Genomic DNA, 16,816 nt, shown 5'->3' on the forward strand with positions numbered 1-16,816 from the left:
CGGCACACCACTCCTGGATGGCAGATAGGCAGTCAGAGATGAGGGAGGCAGGAGAAGTGGCTGAGGGTAGCCTGAAAATGAGCCGAGTATCATCCGCATAGCACTGGAATTTGGGGCAGAGTGCAGCAATGCGGTGGGCAAGAAGTGTAGAGATAGAGATGGAGGAGAGGAAGAACCCGAGTTGGACCTGGGACGGAGAGAAAAGAAGTCAGCCACGCCAGGGCCTGACCCGTAATGCCCAGGGTATCATGGAGACGGTTGAGCAGGATGGCATGGTTGACCATGTCGAAGGCAGGCGAGAGATCAAGTAAGATGATGACACAAGGGGTGTTGGAATCAATGTTAGAGAGCAGGTCTTCGCGGATGTTCAGAAGAGCAGTTTCCGTGCTTCTGGCAGCCTTGAAGCCAGACTGATGGTCCCGAAGCCAGCCAACAGATTCAGTCTGAAGATTAAGCTGTGAGATGGCCAGCTTTTCAAGGAGTATGCACAAGAAAGGAGTGATAGAGATTGGGCGATAGTTAGCAGGGCAGGAAGGGTTGGCAGAGGGTTTAAGAAGAGGATGCACAAGGGAGTGCTTCAGAGGGGACGGGAAGACTCCAGTGGTGAAGGAGTGGTTACAGAAATCAGCAAGGGCAGGAGCCAGGGAGTCAATGTGGTCCTTGATGGTTTTGGAAGAACAGCGGTGGACCTGTTTTGACGAGACTTTCATAGATCGGACTTGTCTAGAAACCTCATCTGAGGAGCACAGGGGAAAGGCAGAGAAGGAGGGAGGAGAGGTGGCAGCAGAAGGGCCAGAGGATGCGCAGGGAGTAGAGTGGGAAAGAGGACAAGATGTCCTGAGTTTTAGAGATGAAGTGAGAAGCCAGGGCCGTGCAGAGGGCCTGGGAAGGGACAGGAGAGGTAGAGACTGCAGCAGGATTGGCCAGTTCCTTGCAGATTTTAAAGAGTTCGGCCGAGTTGTTGGATACCTCCACGATACGGGCTTGGATGTGAGCTCTCTTCTTAGTGAGAACAGAGAGCCGGTATTGCCTTTGAATCAAGACTACCTGGCGCTATAAGCCTGGGTAAACTTCATTGGCAATGACGAAAAACAGTCCCATTACTACCAAAACCCAGACAGATCTAAGCATCGAGGATATGCAAATGGTGGTTAACCGGTTATAGAAAGAGTGGGAACTTTCTTTTAATAGGTGTTACTAAATAAGGACCATGGTGAAGAGCCATTACTTGGTTAACAATGTAAGTGTTGATGTTCCTTTGGAGAGCATGATCTCACAATTAATAAGTCCATCACTTGTCATCTTCTCAAAAATACAGGTTTTTAGAACAGGGTATAGATAAGTCACTGTAGATCAGACCAACTGGTTATGATGGAGCAGAACTATTTAAGCTATGTGGGGCAAATAGTACAGGGTATTCTTGATTCCCCATCCCCACTAGGAGACCAATGGAAATCCTGATCTAACCTCAAGTGACAAGTGGAATACGATTGATGCCTTATGTAGAAACGGATAACAGAATATCGTGGAGCTTTAACACAAAAAGCTGATGCCTAAAAATGAGATCCAAGTATCACGTGTTCATATACTGTAAGGGTGCGGAGGTATGATGGCTGGCAGAAACATTTATTAAATGAGAAAATGAAATGAAAACCCCTATCTTGCCCTAAGTATTTATTTTATTTATTGTACTGAACATTTAGAAGGCTCTTTATACAACAGAATTGTGTTTGAAAGGGGTTTTCCTGCCTCAACTAAAACTAAGGAGACCGTCAGGAAGTCTTATATCAAGCAAATAGGCTTTTTGACACAACGGTGGACTATTTCCAACCCCAACGCTAATAACTCGACTAAAGCTTATGCCAGTGTTCTTGGTCCAGGAGTGACTGCTTCCTCCTGGACAGTTGTTTTCCAAGATTTAAAGTAATGATTCAATTGGAGTACCAAAAGTTCCCAATTGTGCACAAAAAAGTAAAGTTGGCTGGTTCCGAAACTAAAGCTCCAACTCAAAATGCTGACATCAAGAGAATGGCTCCCTTTCCCTTGGTCTCACTCAGGCTTCTCTCATCAAGTTTCAACAGTTCTCACAACACGGGTCTCATCTCAAGCCTTTCCTACTGTGGGTCTCAGACCCTGATCCCTCTTCTTTGGTTCACTTCACTTGGCCCTCCTCTTAGCCAAGTACTGCCACGATGAAGAGGACCTGCGTCACACTCGGCTGGTGGGTCCCAGTGGCGAATCATAGTTCCTTTAGTGATTCTTTGTCGCAGACCTGGTTCACAACCCTGCCAATTACTGTGACAATGAAGATTACTGTCAAGGGTAATATTCATTGGGGCAGGTCCCAGCTCCTTCTTTCTTGGGTGTTTGGAGAGTTTACTTTGCTTCGCAAAGTTTCCTTTCTTCCCCTATTTCGCTGTGGCAAGATAGCTCACTTGCCCCTTCTGCCCCTACCAAAGGTCCTGGTCACTGCTGTAACTTTATCGTCTCCCCCAGTAGTCTTTGATCGGTCTTGGGGTCTATTTACTTCAGTTTAGGCTTTTGAAGTCTTCTCCCCTTGTCCGGTGTGCTGCGGCAGCTCCACAGCATGTGGTCCCTCGCAGTGAGCAGGTCTCCTCTTCACTGTACAGTCCCCTGGTTTTGCCCACCTGGACTGCTGCTTCTCCCTCTAGCTAGACGGTCCCTTCACCTTGGACCACTTAGGAACACCTCTGTAGCATCAGTAAACCCATCTTCTGCAGCCCATTGTTTTCACCTGCTTCACTGTCAGTTACTCCAGGGAATGCTTGACAACACTTACTGGTTTCCCTTCTCCATTTCAACTACTGTTGGACCAATAGGAAGTCGGAAACCACTAGACTGTTCAAGGTGGTTCCTATAGGTAATCTTCAGGTTTTCGCACTTAACCCTCGTCACAGTACTGATCTTGCCATTCTCCTTGTGTGTCAATAGAGTTCGTCGTAACTTTCTTTTCTTCCTCGTCCCAGTACTTTCTAGGGGAATGGCAGGGTGACAATACCTCATGACCCCATTAGGGAAGGAGCTATTGTTAGGGTTGTCGGAAAGGGGTCGAGAGGGGCCAGGTGAGTTTGAGATACCCTGTTTTGATCAAATATCGTCCCTAACGTCATAAGAAGTGTCCCTCCCACCCCCTTTGGAGAAGTGACAATGCCTTGCGCTTCATCACAATACATAAAATATGGATTACCAAGATGGCAAGCGACAGGTACCTTTTTGAAGCACGAGTCTAGCCCTCACCATGAAAACGAGAGACTGTAGTCTAGTTAAAAAGAGCAAGGCACAGGAAGGGGATTTATTTGCTACCATCAACGAAGCAAGTACCCGCGGAACTCCCTCATAAGCGGATGAGACTGCTGCAGGGAAAAAAAAAAAGTTAAAGTACTTCCGTTCTTTCTCCCTACCCGCCCCAATCCACTGGAATCCACTTCACATAACATAGCCCAACTGTTGATCTCTTCAAAGCTTGCTTCACATACTTGCTAAAGAGGGAACTCCCCCTACCCTAGCCCCTTCCTCCCTACCTGACCCCACCACTGCCTCCAGTGACACTTAATAATGTACATTTATATATTTAATTTGTATTTCTCTTTAGTTTGAAGCATTTGCCCCCCCCCCCTTAAGATACTGTTACCTTTGTAAATTACCTATTTTCCTATATACATTGTGTTTGTTTTGTCCCTGGTATATGTCCTCATTTTTCTGCACACACACTCGCTCACTACTTTTTCTCATCTTTATTCTATTGCATAGCTCCCTTTGTGGGAATGCCTATGACATCTGTAAATGTATTATTGCAAGCATTTCTGATGGAAACAGACATCCCTGTTCTTCAAATAAATACAACCTACAAACAAAAGGGGGTGGGAGAGAGGAAGCTCAACTAACGTAGGCCAACAGATTCTTCAGTAGAGCATGCCCAAAGGAAGTGCCCACCTGAAAACCCATCAATACAGTAATATTTGTAAAAGGTGGATAGGGGCACCCAGGTAGCTGCCTTGCTAATAGTGTTTCATTGAACTTGCCTTTAAAAAGTATCTGCTCGTGCGTTCGCCCTAACCGAGCAAGCACTTAGCTCTTTGGAAGGAGGCTGCTTCTGAAATTTGTAGCACTCTCGAGTGCATAACAGCATCCACTGATGTTAGGAGGATTTTTAAAAGTCACTACTTGTGTAAGACTTTAAAAAGTTCACCTATGGTTAACAAGGCTGTTCATAAACCCAGCTGAAGTTCAGCTAAGCCAGTCTCATAAGTAGCTCTGACCAAGCAGCAAGGCTGAAATTACTACTTAGACTTGATAAGAAAAATATCCACACAGGTAAGTTCTAAAAGAACAATCATTTATTACACTACTACACTAAAAGGTATCCTTCAAATATTTCAAGGTAAGAAAAAATACTTTAGTACATATGTAATAGGTAACCCACTATGGATTACACACCACTTTCAAATTCCAAGCAGTTATTCACACAATTAATGCATTCATTGAAGCCCGGAGAACAGATGTTAGTCACACATTATACATATGCCTTATAATTATAAGGAGCCTAGCATCATATACTACAACTTCAGAATTCCAGTCTTCACATGTACCAAGTCTCCGTTAGTCTTTGGTGTCCCAAAACATTCCTGAGTAAAGGGCTGCGTAGCCAGGAGGGCCCACTTTCCTAGTGCAGGTAAAGAACTGAAGTTCAGCAACAAGGCAAAATATGGACTTATGGGAAGTAGAAACTACCACCCCTGGGGTTCTTGAGAAGGAAACCACTGCCATGGAACAGCCCCGGATAGTGCTATGGTAAGCTGGAATTTATTCCCAATGCAAACCCAATAGGAAGGAGGGTGGCTGAAGAGAAGGGATCTCAGCCCTCCCAGCTCTCCCCCTTGCTGGAGAAAACTAGACTCACCAGTGTAGTCTCTGTGCAGGGTGATCTGGTGGCGGGTTCAAGGGAGTTTGCCGTCAGTCATCTAAGTTCCACTGGAGACCTCTGAATGTAGAGGTGGCATCTAGATTAGATTCCACAACAAAGAAGAGACCCTCACAGAGATCTTCACAGATGCACTTCTTGCATTGACTCCGGAGAGAGTCGGGAAGCCCATGGCAACTCAGTGATTGAGCTTCGCTCATCCTGCAGGCTCGTCTCTTGGTGGAGGGCAGCACAGAGGTTTTCCCGCCGAGTCCCAGCAGAGCCTCGAGGAAGCCCATGAAGTGTTCCAGCCAGAGGATGAACAGCTGGTTCTTGGTCTTGTAGAGTAAATGCAAGATGCACCCTCGTACCATCGAAAACTGGTAATGTACCTAGAGCAGAACAAGTCATTGATCGGTCCCACCAGTCATAGGGAGGAAGGCGCCTCACAGGGGACTCTCCTGTCGACATGAAGTTCGAGGTTGGCAATATGGTAGTATTGGCTGAGCCAATGCTGGTTTTATGTTGTAGTCCTCCAATAAAGACAATTTGCAACATTCAGACTTGGAGGTGGGTGTCCAATAGGTTACCGACAACCGCTCAGAATCTGCCCAGCAACAGCCAAGTCCCTGGAAGAATGGAAATGGGGGCAGCCCCCTCCTCACTTCCTGCCAGCAACCATACAAAGGAGAGCCTTTATGGGCTTCTTGCAAGAAGCCGCCATGGTGCATAAAGAAAGGGATCACTCCCCTGTTTAGAAAGTAGAATATCTAACAAAATGACATGCCTTCCTGAAATGGACTTAAAACCCGAAGGAGGGGCCATTTTGAGTATATGGTCCCACTGGGGTGCATTTGCGTGGCTGCGAAAGCAGCCCATAACAATGCATCAAAAAAATAGGTCAAACAGTTACTACTGCCACCAGACTGGTAAGAGATTGCCTGGAAAGTAGCAAAGATGCTACTTGCCAAGTTAAGGGGGAACAACAGGTTTCACAGCATTCCATTGAAGATGGCCTGAGCTGTAAACAGTAAAACACTAAATTCATGACCATGTCTGCACTGGAGGGTCTAGTGACTCACCAGTAAACCCACGACGACATTGCAAAAGGGGATCGTAGCGTCCTTGGCAGCAGACCACCTAAGGTGGTGGGTGATATCATAGGAAAGCTTGTGCCACACATAGCCCTTGGCCCAAATGGCACCTAGCTAGCAGGGTCTGCATGCATGTCTTTTGAGATGGATTTCTAAACTCCGATCTTCTGGGCTTAGGTTTAGGAGGCCACCCTAATTTAGTGGAACAGGGGAGCCTTCTGGACAAACCAGACCAATATACGGTAGCTTGGCAGGCGGTCAAGACTACTTCTAAGGAGGGGTGAGTGATCATAAGCTCCCAATGATCGCACACAGTAACTTCAAAGATTACTCTTAGACAGCTGTATATCAAAAATACATTATAGGCCTTTACAACAAAACACGATTAAACCACAGTAATAATAAAAACAGCTACCACACACGCTATTTCACTATGTATCAGATACAAAATGTGTTTTGCCTAATGCTGATGAAAGGGGAGAAAATAACCACAACCTGTAACAGAAAAGGGGTAAATTCAACACAGATGTCGCAATAGGCACTTATTGTAGTCAATCCCTAGCTCACGCAGTCCAGCCCTAAGAAGTGAGGAGTCTTGCAAGTCGTGCGTAAAGCAAAAAGCGGGTTCTCTTCAGGGAGCTGTAGCTGCTCTGGAAGGTGGTCGAGGCGATGAACAAAGTTCTACTCCTTGAGGAGGATCTACCCTTGCAAATAGAGCGACTTTCGAAGTTTGGGAATAGCTGGGAGTGCAGGCTAGCCCACCCAAGAGGAGTATCTTTTAAGGGATTCTTATAGGCAAAAACAGATGGATGTGCCAGGGGGCCACTGGTAAGTGATGAAAGTACTCACCGACCCCAACACAGTCCGGACCAAATTTTGCCAGTCTAGTCCACTTTACTAGTAGGTTTCACTTCTGCAGTTCCTGGACAGTCTGGCTCTCTGTGGCACGTGATTATCATCCCTGGCAGCAAAGTAGCCTTTTCTCAGCTCTCGAAGAAAGGAGAAGGATAGTTCCAGTCCACCACGTCTCGGGACACGGTGGGGCAGGTCTGCAAGCACTTACAGCAACAGTCACCACAGAGGAGCAACCCAGGGACTGCAAATGCTAGCACACTCTCATAAATCGCAACCCAGAGGAGCTAGGACATCACGTTTTGGCGGGAGAGGTCTCCGGACCACAAGTAAGCGATGCCCAAAGTCTCGAGTCTCAACTCGTGACAGCAGTGCTCATGTGCGATACCCCAGGTTTGAGCTGGTCAGTTCACAGGATGGCCCAGGAACACTTCCGAAGTGGCTCCTTGCGAGAGTAAACGCGCGATGCCGCAAGTAGTTGGGCCCACTATCCCACAGGGTCAAAACGCCCTTGCAGGCCTTCTTGGTATGATGCAAAAGCAGGGGTCTGACGAGACAACGGGGTCAGGGTGCCAAACCTTCCAGCACATCTCTGGTGGTTCCACGAGTCTGCTCTTTTGTTCAGAATAATTGACTCCTGCTGTAGTTTGGTGTGTACTTCAGGTGATCGACCTGGAATGGATGCAGAGCCCCTTCCCTTATCCAAGATTCGTTTTGTGCCCAAATCTGATAGCCAATGGAAGATTGCATGCACACCAGGCGTGGGCCCACGGTGGTTCCAGTCATTTAGGCATACCAGATATACTGGCACCAGTAGTGTGGGTTGGGACCAGACAGTCCCAACCCTCTTCCTGGGCACTAGCACATGTGACATGAAGGAGCCCACAAATTATGTAGTTTTCGTGGGAAGCTGCATGGCCAAATAAGGAATACCCAGGTCTCTCGACCTGGAGGGAGGCTAAGGGACAAGATGGCCAAAGGACAGAAGAAAAGACTTTGTGGCACTAGCCATTTTCGGCACTGGCCACAGTCTTGGGCCAAACGTGGTAAAAAAGGTATGGTTCATAAAAACAAAGTAAAAATACTTTAAAAGTACTAACTGCTGCCACCAGTTCGTCCGAGGCACACTTCTACAAACACCCAAAAATCCTTAAGGAACTTGCGTAAGGGAATTTTAGAAAGTGAATAGAGAATTTGAAATGAAAGAAAACCTGTTTTTAAAAATAAATAAATGGAGATCCCTGTTGGGAACTCTATAAAATTCACCTTGGTGTCTGTGTCGCGTTTGAAAAGTTAAGAACTCTGGGTGTAGCCCATCTCCTGTTAACAGCAATTTTATTTCACAGGTGCAGCGCCCGTCCCTATAAGGCTGGCCTGCTGGGTGGCAGTCTTCTGTTCCCGATCAGCAATAGGAAGGAACTCCCTGGCCAGGGTTCGGGAAAGAAAACTGGGGCTACACAAAACAAAGGGGAGCAGTCTTTACATACTGTAAACTTATATGAAGAGTCCAGTGGTCCCAGAACAACCGTGAATGCTGCGGGCAGGGGTGGGTGGGGGGGGGAGGAGATGGGAGGTGGGGGAGATGAAAAGCCTCACTCGGCTTCAAAGTCCATACAAAATTCCTGGTGAGTCCAGCAGTAGTGCAGGGGGGCTCAAAACAGAGGGTAAGATTTGCAAAAAGACAATTTCTGTAATAACCTAGCGATCAAAGTTGTAGATGCTAGATGTCCAGGAAATTCCTCGGAAGGGGCAAATACAATTATCCATGCTCATTATACACAATGAATGTAGTGACAAACTGGATTCTGCTCAGCAGAAGTACAAGGAGTTGGATCGAAAATGCCCACTCAGCACTCACACTTCTACAAACCAAAAGCTAACACAATCAAAAGGTAAATCAGACACTTAAGAGATTTGCCTCCTTTGCCTTTTGTTTTATGCTCTTAAAAAGGTGTGTGAATGGGATCCGATCCAGTATTGACCCAAACAGTAACAGCCCAAAATACAGGGAATGTTTAATCAAAGTTCTATAAAAAATAGATCTACTTTAATCACACACCAGCTGCAAGAAAACCAACTAAAAAACACTCTACAAACAACATCAAACCCGGCTTCGAGCAGTTATGAGTGGATTGAGCTCAGTTCAGATTTGGTGGATTGTGTGCACCGAAGCCACGTTGAACAGGTTCAAATACCGTAGCTCTGTGTGGCTCGAAGGCAGCTTTCTGTGGTGCAGGTCGGGGTGCTCAACAGGAATCTCTTCGAGGTCTGGCCAGGTACAGTGAAGTAAAAACAAAGAGGTGATGGCTGGAAGGTTTAGAATGAATCTTAACCACCGCCATTGCTCTGGGCAACCCTTTAGACCATCGTTCTTCGCCTGCCAAGCCATTACAGAAGGTGAAAGACCATATGTAGGTACAGTAAAGTTGTAACCGCCAGGAAATGTTGATGTGTGATGCTCCAGCACGTCAAGTCGTCGGGTAGTGATTGTCTTAACGGTGATCCTATTGCTCCAATCTGCAGGACGGTTTGATTCATGGTGTTGCACAAACCCTGGTTAGAGTGGGCAAGTGACTCTTCGAGTCAGGTCCCGTATAGAACTGAGCGATTCGAGCCTACCAGCAAGGGCACAATGCAGCATTGAGCAGGCTCAATTTGCAAGCTATTGTTAGAAGGTTCGATGCAGTGCCAGAAAGTAGCACCAGCAGGATTCCATGGGGTTAGTGGTGTCGAGCTTTGCTTCAATAGCAGTCCGACCGGTTTCGAGGTAGCAGAATGGGGGCCTTAGTAGATCTGGTCCTCCAGATGTTGAGCTCCAATTCAGGTGCTCGAGAGCAGGTTGAGTCTTTTCAGGGACTGCTCTCCCAACCTTGGGAGATTCAGGTGCTGAATGGCAGGCCTCGATACAAAAAGTAAGTGACCGCCCCCTTGCCCCCCAATGGGCCCTGCGAGCACCCCTCTTCACCTCAGTTTTTTGCAACTCTCCCAAACAAGGTCCAATGATCCTTCTCAGGTGTTGTTCCAGAGTAAAATCAAAGAAGTGGTGCGAGACCTTTTAACGGCAAAAGCTCACAGGTGATTGGACTAAAGATAGCCTGCCTCATTGGTCCAATCCATGTCCTTAAAATAAGTGGACTTTGCCTCTAGAGGAAGTAGAGGGGACAGGAATCGGAGAGAAACAAGATAGTTTAAGTCTTCCTCCATAGAACAGAGATCTGTCTACACTAACCCTGCCTCCTTCCCTTCATCATTAGGACCAAAGGCCTTTAGAAATGCAGCATCCTCTTGTGAGGCTACTCCCTTTGAATGGGTGTGCTCCTTTGATGCCTGAGCCCAGGAGCTGTGCAGCTGTCGCTTGAGTAGGGCATTACATACCCTCAGAAAGATCCAAGATGAGGCATGGCCATTCAGGTTCCTGTCCTGTCATGCGACAGGCCCAGGAAGTCTGGTCAGAATACACAACACCTTCCACAGCTGCGATGGCTCACAGGAGTGAACGTGGCGAATATCAAATTGAATGTGGCTGCAATGATCATGAGTAGTGCCATGCACCATGCCTTAGCCTAGACCTAGATTTTCGTTGCAGTTTACCCGCCACCATCCTCGGATAGTTCGGATGCTCGTTTTTGGTAAAGGGGTGAATATCTCAAATGCAGCCTCTACACTGCAGAGACTTGGCTATCATTGCAGCTGTCAAATGGGCAACTGTGACAGCTAAACCTGATATGTGTCACTGGTACATCGGTTTCTGCAGATCAGTATACTGATGTAAGGCACAGATGCACACTATGCTTTGAGCTTATGAAAGAGGAATCTGTTCAGCAGATTACTCTTTCAGAAAATCATTTCCTTAATAGAAAGAAAAAAACAGCCAGGGCTTCCATACCCTTGCCATATGGCAATTCCTCACAGTATTCCGGTCAGCCTCCAATTGCAGGACTTGAAGGTCAGAAGCATCCCCTCTTGGTTGAAATGAAAGGCACACACTGCCATCAGTAGTAATGATGGGTGCACCCATAGAACCATCTTATTTTGATAGAAAATGTCTAAGGTTCAGAAGCAGTTTTGCTGGCTTTAGCCAGGGGGTTCAAAAGGTCCCAACGCAGATTTCAAGGACGCCAGATGACCTGGTGGGAGGCCCTCCTGGAAAGCAGCCATTTTCCTCCACAATCTTTGACTGACCATTAATGGAGCACCTGCATATCTGCCTGAGGTAGAATACTGAATTTGCATAAACCTTCTTGCCAAAGGACTCCTTACTCCTTGTTACAGAGGGACACTGAGGAAGGAGAAGCGGAACAAGATTGTTCACAATACATGGCAGCCATGGCAACCACAGCCAAGCAGGGTTGTGCCTCAATCGTTTTGATCATTGCTGGGCGATGGGAGGCCTCTGCTGAATCTAACGTTTCATCTCGAAAATCCCTCTGAAGTGGTACTCCTGATTTGTCCACAGGCAGCATTACCAACCCTTCATCCATCACCCACCCTTGGGTTGCACTCTCTCAGCAGCTGGGGTGTCAAGAAAGGATGCAATGCTTGGCATGTAGTGGTTGAAAGAATGGACAGAAAATCCTCATCTGTGTCCTGGGGTTCTATGAGATGAACAGCAGGAGGACCCTACCAAAGCTGAACCTGGGGCTACAGTTGCTGGCATCAGAGGCACCCAGGGCAGAGATGAAGTTCCAAGAGCAACTCTCATGGAGCCAGGGCCCAGATTTGGCAAGGGAGTCACAGGGGAGGGAGAGAAGGCATACAGGTGCTCCTCCGACACACACACCCTCACCAAAATACCTGAGGGGCACAGATCATAAACCAGTACCTCAGGAGGGGTCACCTATTCTCTGGGTGATACTTCTTTGATACAGACTTTGATGAAGGTGGATGCGTGGGAAGGTTTAAACAGACCTATGAACTTCTCAAATAAACAGTCCCTGCCAGACTGAGGGCTGGCATGAAATGGTGTGGGAGGATCAAGATTGCATCCAGTTTCGTCTGGCTGCTTTACACCTGGGCTACCTGATTTTTAAGGATAAGTGTTCGAACAGCGCAGAGATGATGCAGAGGGAGGGTAGGCTGTGCACCTACCATCCCTGGAGGTGTAAGCATCCCTAGAGACCATGTGCAGCAAGGATACTGAGAGTAACCTAGTCTCCCCTCCAGTCATTAACTGAGACAGTGAGTAGCCGCAGAAAGATGCCCCCGACTAATAGGGATCGTCATGCAATGGTGCCTCCTCAGTCTCTAGATGTTTTCTACCGACCTTGAACAGCTTCTTGTAACTCACTGTGTACAGAAGTATATAAGCGAGAATCTCAGATGTTGTTAAGATGTCCTATTTTTGTAATAGAGGGTTGAGGGTCCATATCAATAGGCAGGCAGTCGAAGGCTGCTAGTAAAGATGCTGGCAGTATTCTTTTGTTACAGGTGTTCTACCCCAGACCCCCCCCCCCAATACTTTACACCCTGCCACGAATAGCAAACCATTCCACTAGCCCTTACCCTCCACCTCTGCCCCAGTTTACAAGGTGGGTAAATGCAATGAAGCCGGTGACTGCTACCAGCTGTGGATTCCATCTGTTCAGGCTCATCTTTTCAACATTCTTAAAACTAGCATTCTTGCGTCTCAATATTATGCCTATTTCCTTCGCTAGTAGAACTTCATCTAGCATACCATGGGAGCTAAATGTCATTTGAACATACTGGTCTGTGTTTGCAATGTTGCTGCTTTTGTTATAATAGACTGCAATAACCTCGTTTTACTGAATCTCACAACCATTGATCGATTATCTCCCAATCCAGAGATCAAAACCTCAACCATGGATTAAATGGGTTTGTGTTGGGAGGGAAGTCACTTTGTTGGGGTGGCACCTCAACCTGAACGGATTCTCCTTATGAACTTTTTAAGGACTAAAATGAGGGCTGTGTCTTGGGTATTTTCTAGAAGAGGAAGTGCCCATTCTCTTCAAATGTACAGTTCTTAGAGCCTCCATTTTCTTGTCACTGTGTTTACTTTAAACCTTCTATAGGGTTTCAAGTACTTGCCACCACGCAGGAAAGTATACCCAGGAAAAGGCATGTCTTGCCTGAACTCAAAGAGGAGTAACCAACAGAGCATATTAGTGGCACGCTTGGCTTCATGTTTGCCAGCATCAAGGCAAGTCATTTTCATGGCGTTTGATGTAATTTGACCGTTTTGTACAATTTCTTCAGTTTACCCCCAATTAATCACATTAGCTCCTGACATACCTAGCTAATGGGGCTGTTGTATTTTCACTGCTTCTATGTAAGCCCCCAATGTGGCCGCCTTTATCCCTTTAGAATGTAGTCTTGCTTTCTATCTGGTGGAGAATCCAACTGTTACTTGGTGTAAAGCAAGGTTCTTGCTATGCAAAACCTTATAGAATCTGGTAAATGATGATGATTTTTTACTATGGAATCCAGTGGGCCAATGTTATGCTTATTTTCACTTCTCTGGATAGCTAGCATGGAATATGGGGATGGCGAAAAAATGACTGGACAAGAGTTTAAACTGGGAACATCGTGGAAGAATGTGTGTTCAGGGCTCATCCGAAAGAAACACGGTTTTGTACTGGCACTTGGTTTCATTGCTATAGTGCCATTGTGGAGGAAGATGAAGCACAATTGCGAGCCTGAGGAAATTGGATCCAGCCAGAAGTTGATTAAAAAGGAGCATAAAACGGGCTGATTGATGTGCAATTTTAGAACTTCAGAAAGAACAACCATAGGCATGAAAAGCGCTGCAAGCTATTGAGCTTAGTTAAAATACTCTTAACCGAAGCCAGTCCAGTTCACCAGAAGTGGAGCGGTCGAGCAATAGTGGCTCCTCACTTGGATGTCATGGCCCTTCTGAATAAGCCGACAATGCTAAATTAGACAGACCAATATATTGTGCATTCCCATAATCAAAGACAAGTGCAACTGGGTAGGAACAGCCATTGCTTTAATCTCCAAGAGGAGAAACCGATTAGATTTTCCCAGAAAAAATTCCTGTTGAATTACTCACTGAAGCACTTGGGGCGAGTGTCAAAAACAACCTAAAAAAGAACGGCAGATGAATAGGTAAAATCATAAGCCTTGTGTTAGAATATGGATTATGCAGTGTGCCTTGCAACGGTTATTTCTTGAAAGAATACATCTAAAAATGGCACACGTTCTGAGGTGGATGGAAGGGCGCTACAAGGAAATCAGCTTTGTGTTTTATGCCTCAACAGGATATACTTTGCAGCGGTCATTTCTATCACGGCATTGCGTGATTCTTGTTTAAGCCAGGTACTTCTGGCCAACCTACCTTACATTCTTCCATAACAGAGCTCTCCAAGTCAGTGACCAAGACTGCCATCAACCTCAGGTTTTCAGTAAAGACTCCAACGGATTAAATAAATCCCCACTTAGATTTGCTGTATTCAAATTATTTGCATAGTAAACAGGAAGTGTATATGACTTGAGGAACAGATTTGGCAACGCATTGCTACGCACTACACTTCTAACTATTGCTCTTTGACCTTAAATAACCATCTAGTTCAGAAACTTTTATATTTCTCTACTGGAGAATCTGGATTCTGAAAGTATATCTCCTAGACTTCTGCTCTTAGGAGAAGTTAATGTTTCATCTATTAGCCTTTCGAAAATCTAGTCTTTATTAGTTAAAATTAGCCAACAGTTCTTCATAGCTCTTCTGATGTTTGCATTTATGCACTGATCCCGACTGCGCATTTTCAAAATGTATTCCAAACGGAATCAAAAATCGTGGTGTAAAGCAAGACAAGCCAACACTCAGTTATGAAGATTGCAGAAAAGGGATAAATAATGCCATATGTGTTTTACATTATAATGTTACAATATTTCCAATGCCATTAATGTAATGTACATTGATGTTGTGGTATGGCTATATAAACAGTATATCTTCCTATAAATGACTGCCCCATGCAAAATGTAGTCAAACACGTGCCCTCACACTATTTCCGTTAATTCAAGAACATTCTACAGTAATGCAAATTACCAAATTTTACCCACCACAATGCATCACTTAAAGAATTAAAGCAATTTGATTCTATTACTTATTTTTATTTGGATTTCTAAAAGTCTTTAGAATCAATTCTGCTGAGCATATAATAGATCACTGTTGTGATTAAACAAAAAAGTATTTTAATGTGTTGATAAGAAATTGTGAATCTGGCTGCCGCTTTGGTTGGTGACAAAGCATTTACAAATGTTTTTCCTTTCTATTACAGTAAAAGGGGGCAATGAATTACCCCCAGACCTTTTGTAATTAAACATGTATACATTAATTCCAAGAAATATTGTCCCACAATGAACTAGTCACGCTGAAAATCCTGCAACTACATTTACTGATGTTCCAATTATGGACAAAGTGAGCAAATTAATCACTTCTGTGTTCATAATGCAGATAAAAACCAAATTAAAATTAATTCTGCAGTTGGCTTTGTTGTTCCGTACAGCTACATCTGGAAAAAAACAGTGTTGGGTAGAATGTCTCCTAACAAGGCTTTATTTACCTTCTTCTTGAGGGACTGCTCAATTTCCTGCAGCTGTGTGTGCGTGCTGCGTTCTATAATGGAGACTTTGCTGTACTCCTGTTTTTTGTTAAGTCTGTTTTTCCAGTCTTCTTCGCCACTCTTCTTTAGCAGTGCCAACCTAAGAAGGAAGGAGATGCCAAGATTGTAGCGATCTCATTTAATAACCTTTGGCTGCATGAGCACTTGTTTAACAGAAAAGGAGACCATTAAATCAAATAATATAAACATTTAAGTGTTTACATGCTGTGTCAAATAAAACCTACAAAGAACATAACTCTTAACTGCTTAGCATATTCCAATGTCTACCTCTTCTCGCATTAAAGTGCACTCCTGTCATCTGTCTTAGTACAACAAAATCTCTCAATTGAAGAGAGAGCAATCTTGTAACTATGAGGACAACTGGTCCAACATTCCAAACAAAACGTCAAAGCAAAAAAAGCAGTCAGGATTGTCCAATTTTTCATTTACTCAAATCTACCATTTCTTAATTACTCATATTATTTTTGTATACATTTGTTTTCAATTTAATTTCTTCTCCATCCGTAGGTTCTCTCTGAATACTAAACTGTGCAACCAGAAACTGGAGTGAAGCATGAGCAGAAATTGCTTACAACTGTTAAAAACTAAAGGCAGAAAAAGAGCACACACCCAAAGAAGCTCTGTGGCCAGTAACTAGATCCAATGGATTCCTTCCTCCCATGAATTCCTCATCCTCGTCCATGAAATTCTCTTTCCAGCACAGCTGATTTTCGGAAAATATTCTGCCACAAGCGGGTGCATTGTGGCTGCACATTGGCTCAGGTAGATGCCTCTAGGCACCAGAGATTTGTAGTGCACCTTTGCCACTACCAGTTGTGACAAACCTAGGCAACTTGTCCCTTCTTCCCAGGGGGGAGCCACACCCTTTGAGGCTAAGGAAGCCAGCCCGCTAAGCAAAACCCTGCCTAGGGGTCAGGAAAAGCAGAACCTCCCCTGGGAGTAACTCCCCTCTGTGAGTCAAGTACTCCCTTTGCTTTAAGGAACTCCCTCAAAAGAAAACAATTTGGGCCTATATGAGAACAGAAGAAACTAATGTTACCACTATATGGCCTGCGACCAAGAATGACAACACTTTGAGAACTTGCTCATGGTAATTGTATTATATGGTATTGTACTGGTAATTTATATAACCCCTTTATTAGTCTAGTCTCAATGCGCTGGTAGTGGGAACGCCTTTGGAGGACCGAAGTCCAGAATGTTGGAGGATGCATGTGTGCATTTAGCCAAATAAGGGTTAGCAGCACTGGCCAGGATCAGATAGAGTGCAACCCACGTGCAACAATCATTTGGTGGGTGCCGAGAGGAGTCAGGAGATGGCTTGAGTGCTATAGACTCGCTGTGTGTCCAGA

At 45.2% G+C, this 16,816-nt stretch overlaps 1 protein-coding gene across 5 annotated transcripts in view; it reads right to left on the reverse strand.

Annotated features, from left to right (window-relative positions):
- Positions 1-16,816, reverse strand: part of SVIL (supervillin) — a 950,451-nt gene that overhangs the window by 395,877 nt on the left and 537,758 nt on the right. For all 5 annotated transcript variants that reach the window (XM_069648084.1, XM_069648081.1, XM_069648082.1 and 2 more), the window contains one exon: positions 15,408-15,546. In XM_069648084.1, the coding sequence (XP_069504185.1) occupies positions 15,408-15,546 (139 nt within the window). The remainder of the gene's footprint in view (positions 1-15,407; positions 15,547-16,816) is intronic.

Source organism: Ambystoma mexicanum, chromosome 2q, assembly GCF_040938575.1.
Source record: "Ambystoma mexicanum isolate Mex_15411 chromosome 2q, UKY_AmexF1_1, whole genome shotgun sequence".
NCBI lineage: Eukaryota > Metazoa > Chordata > Amphibia > Caudata > Ambystomatidae > Ambystoma > Ambystoma mexicanum.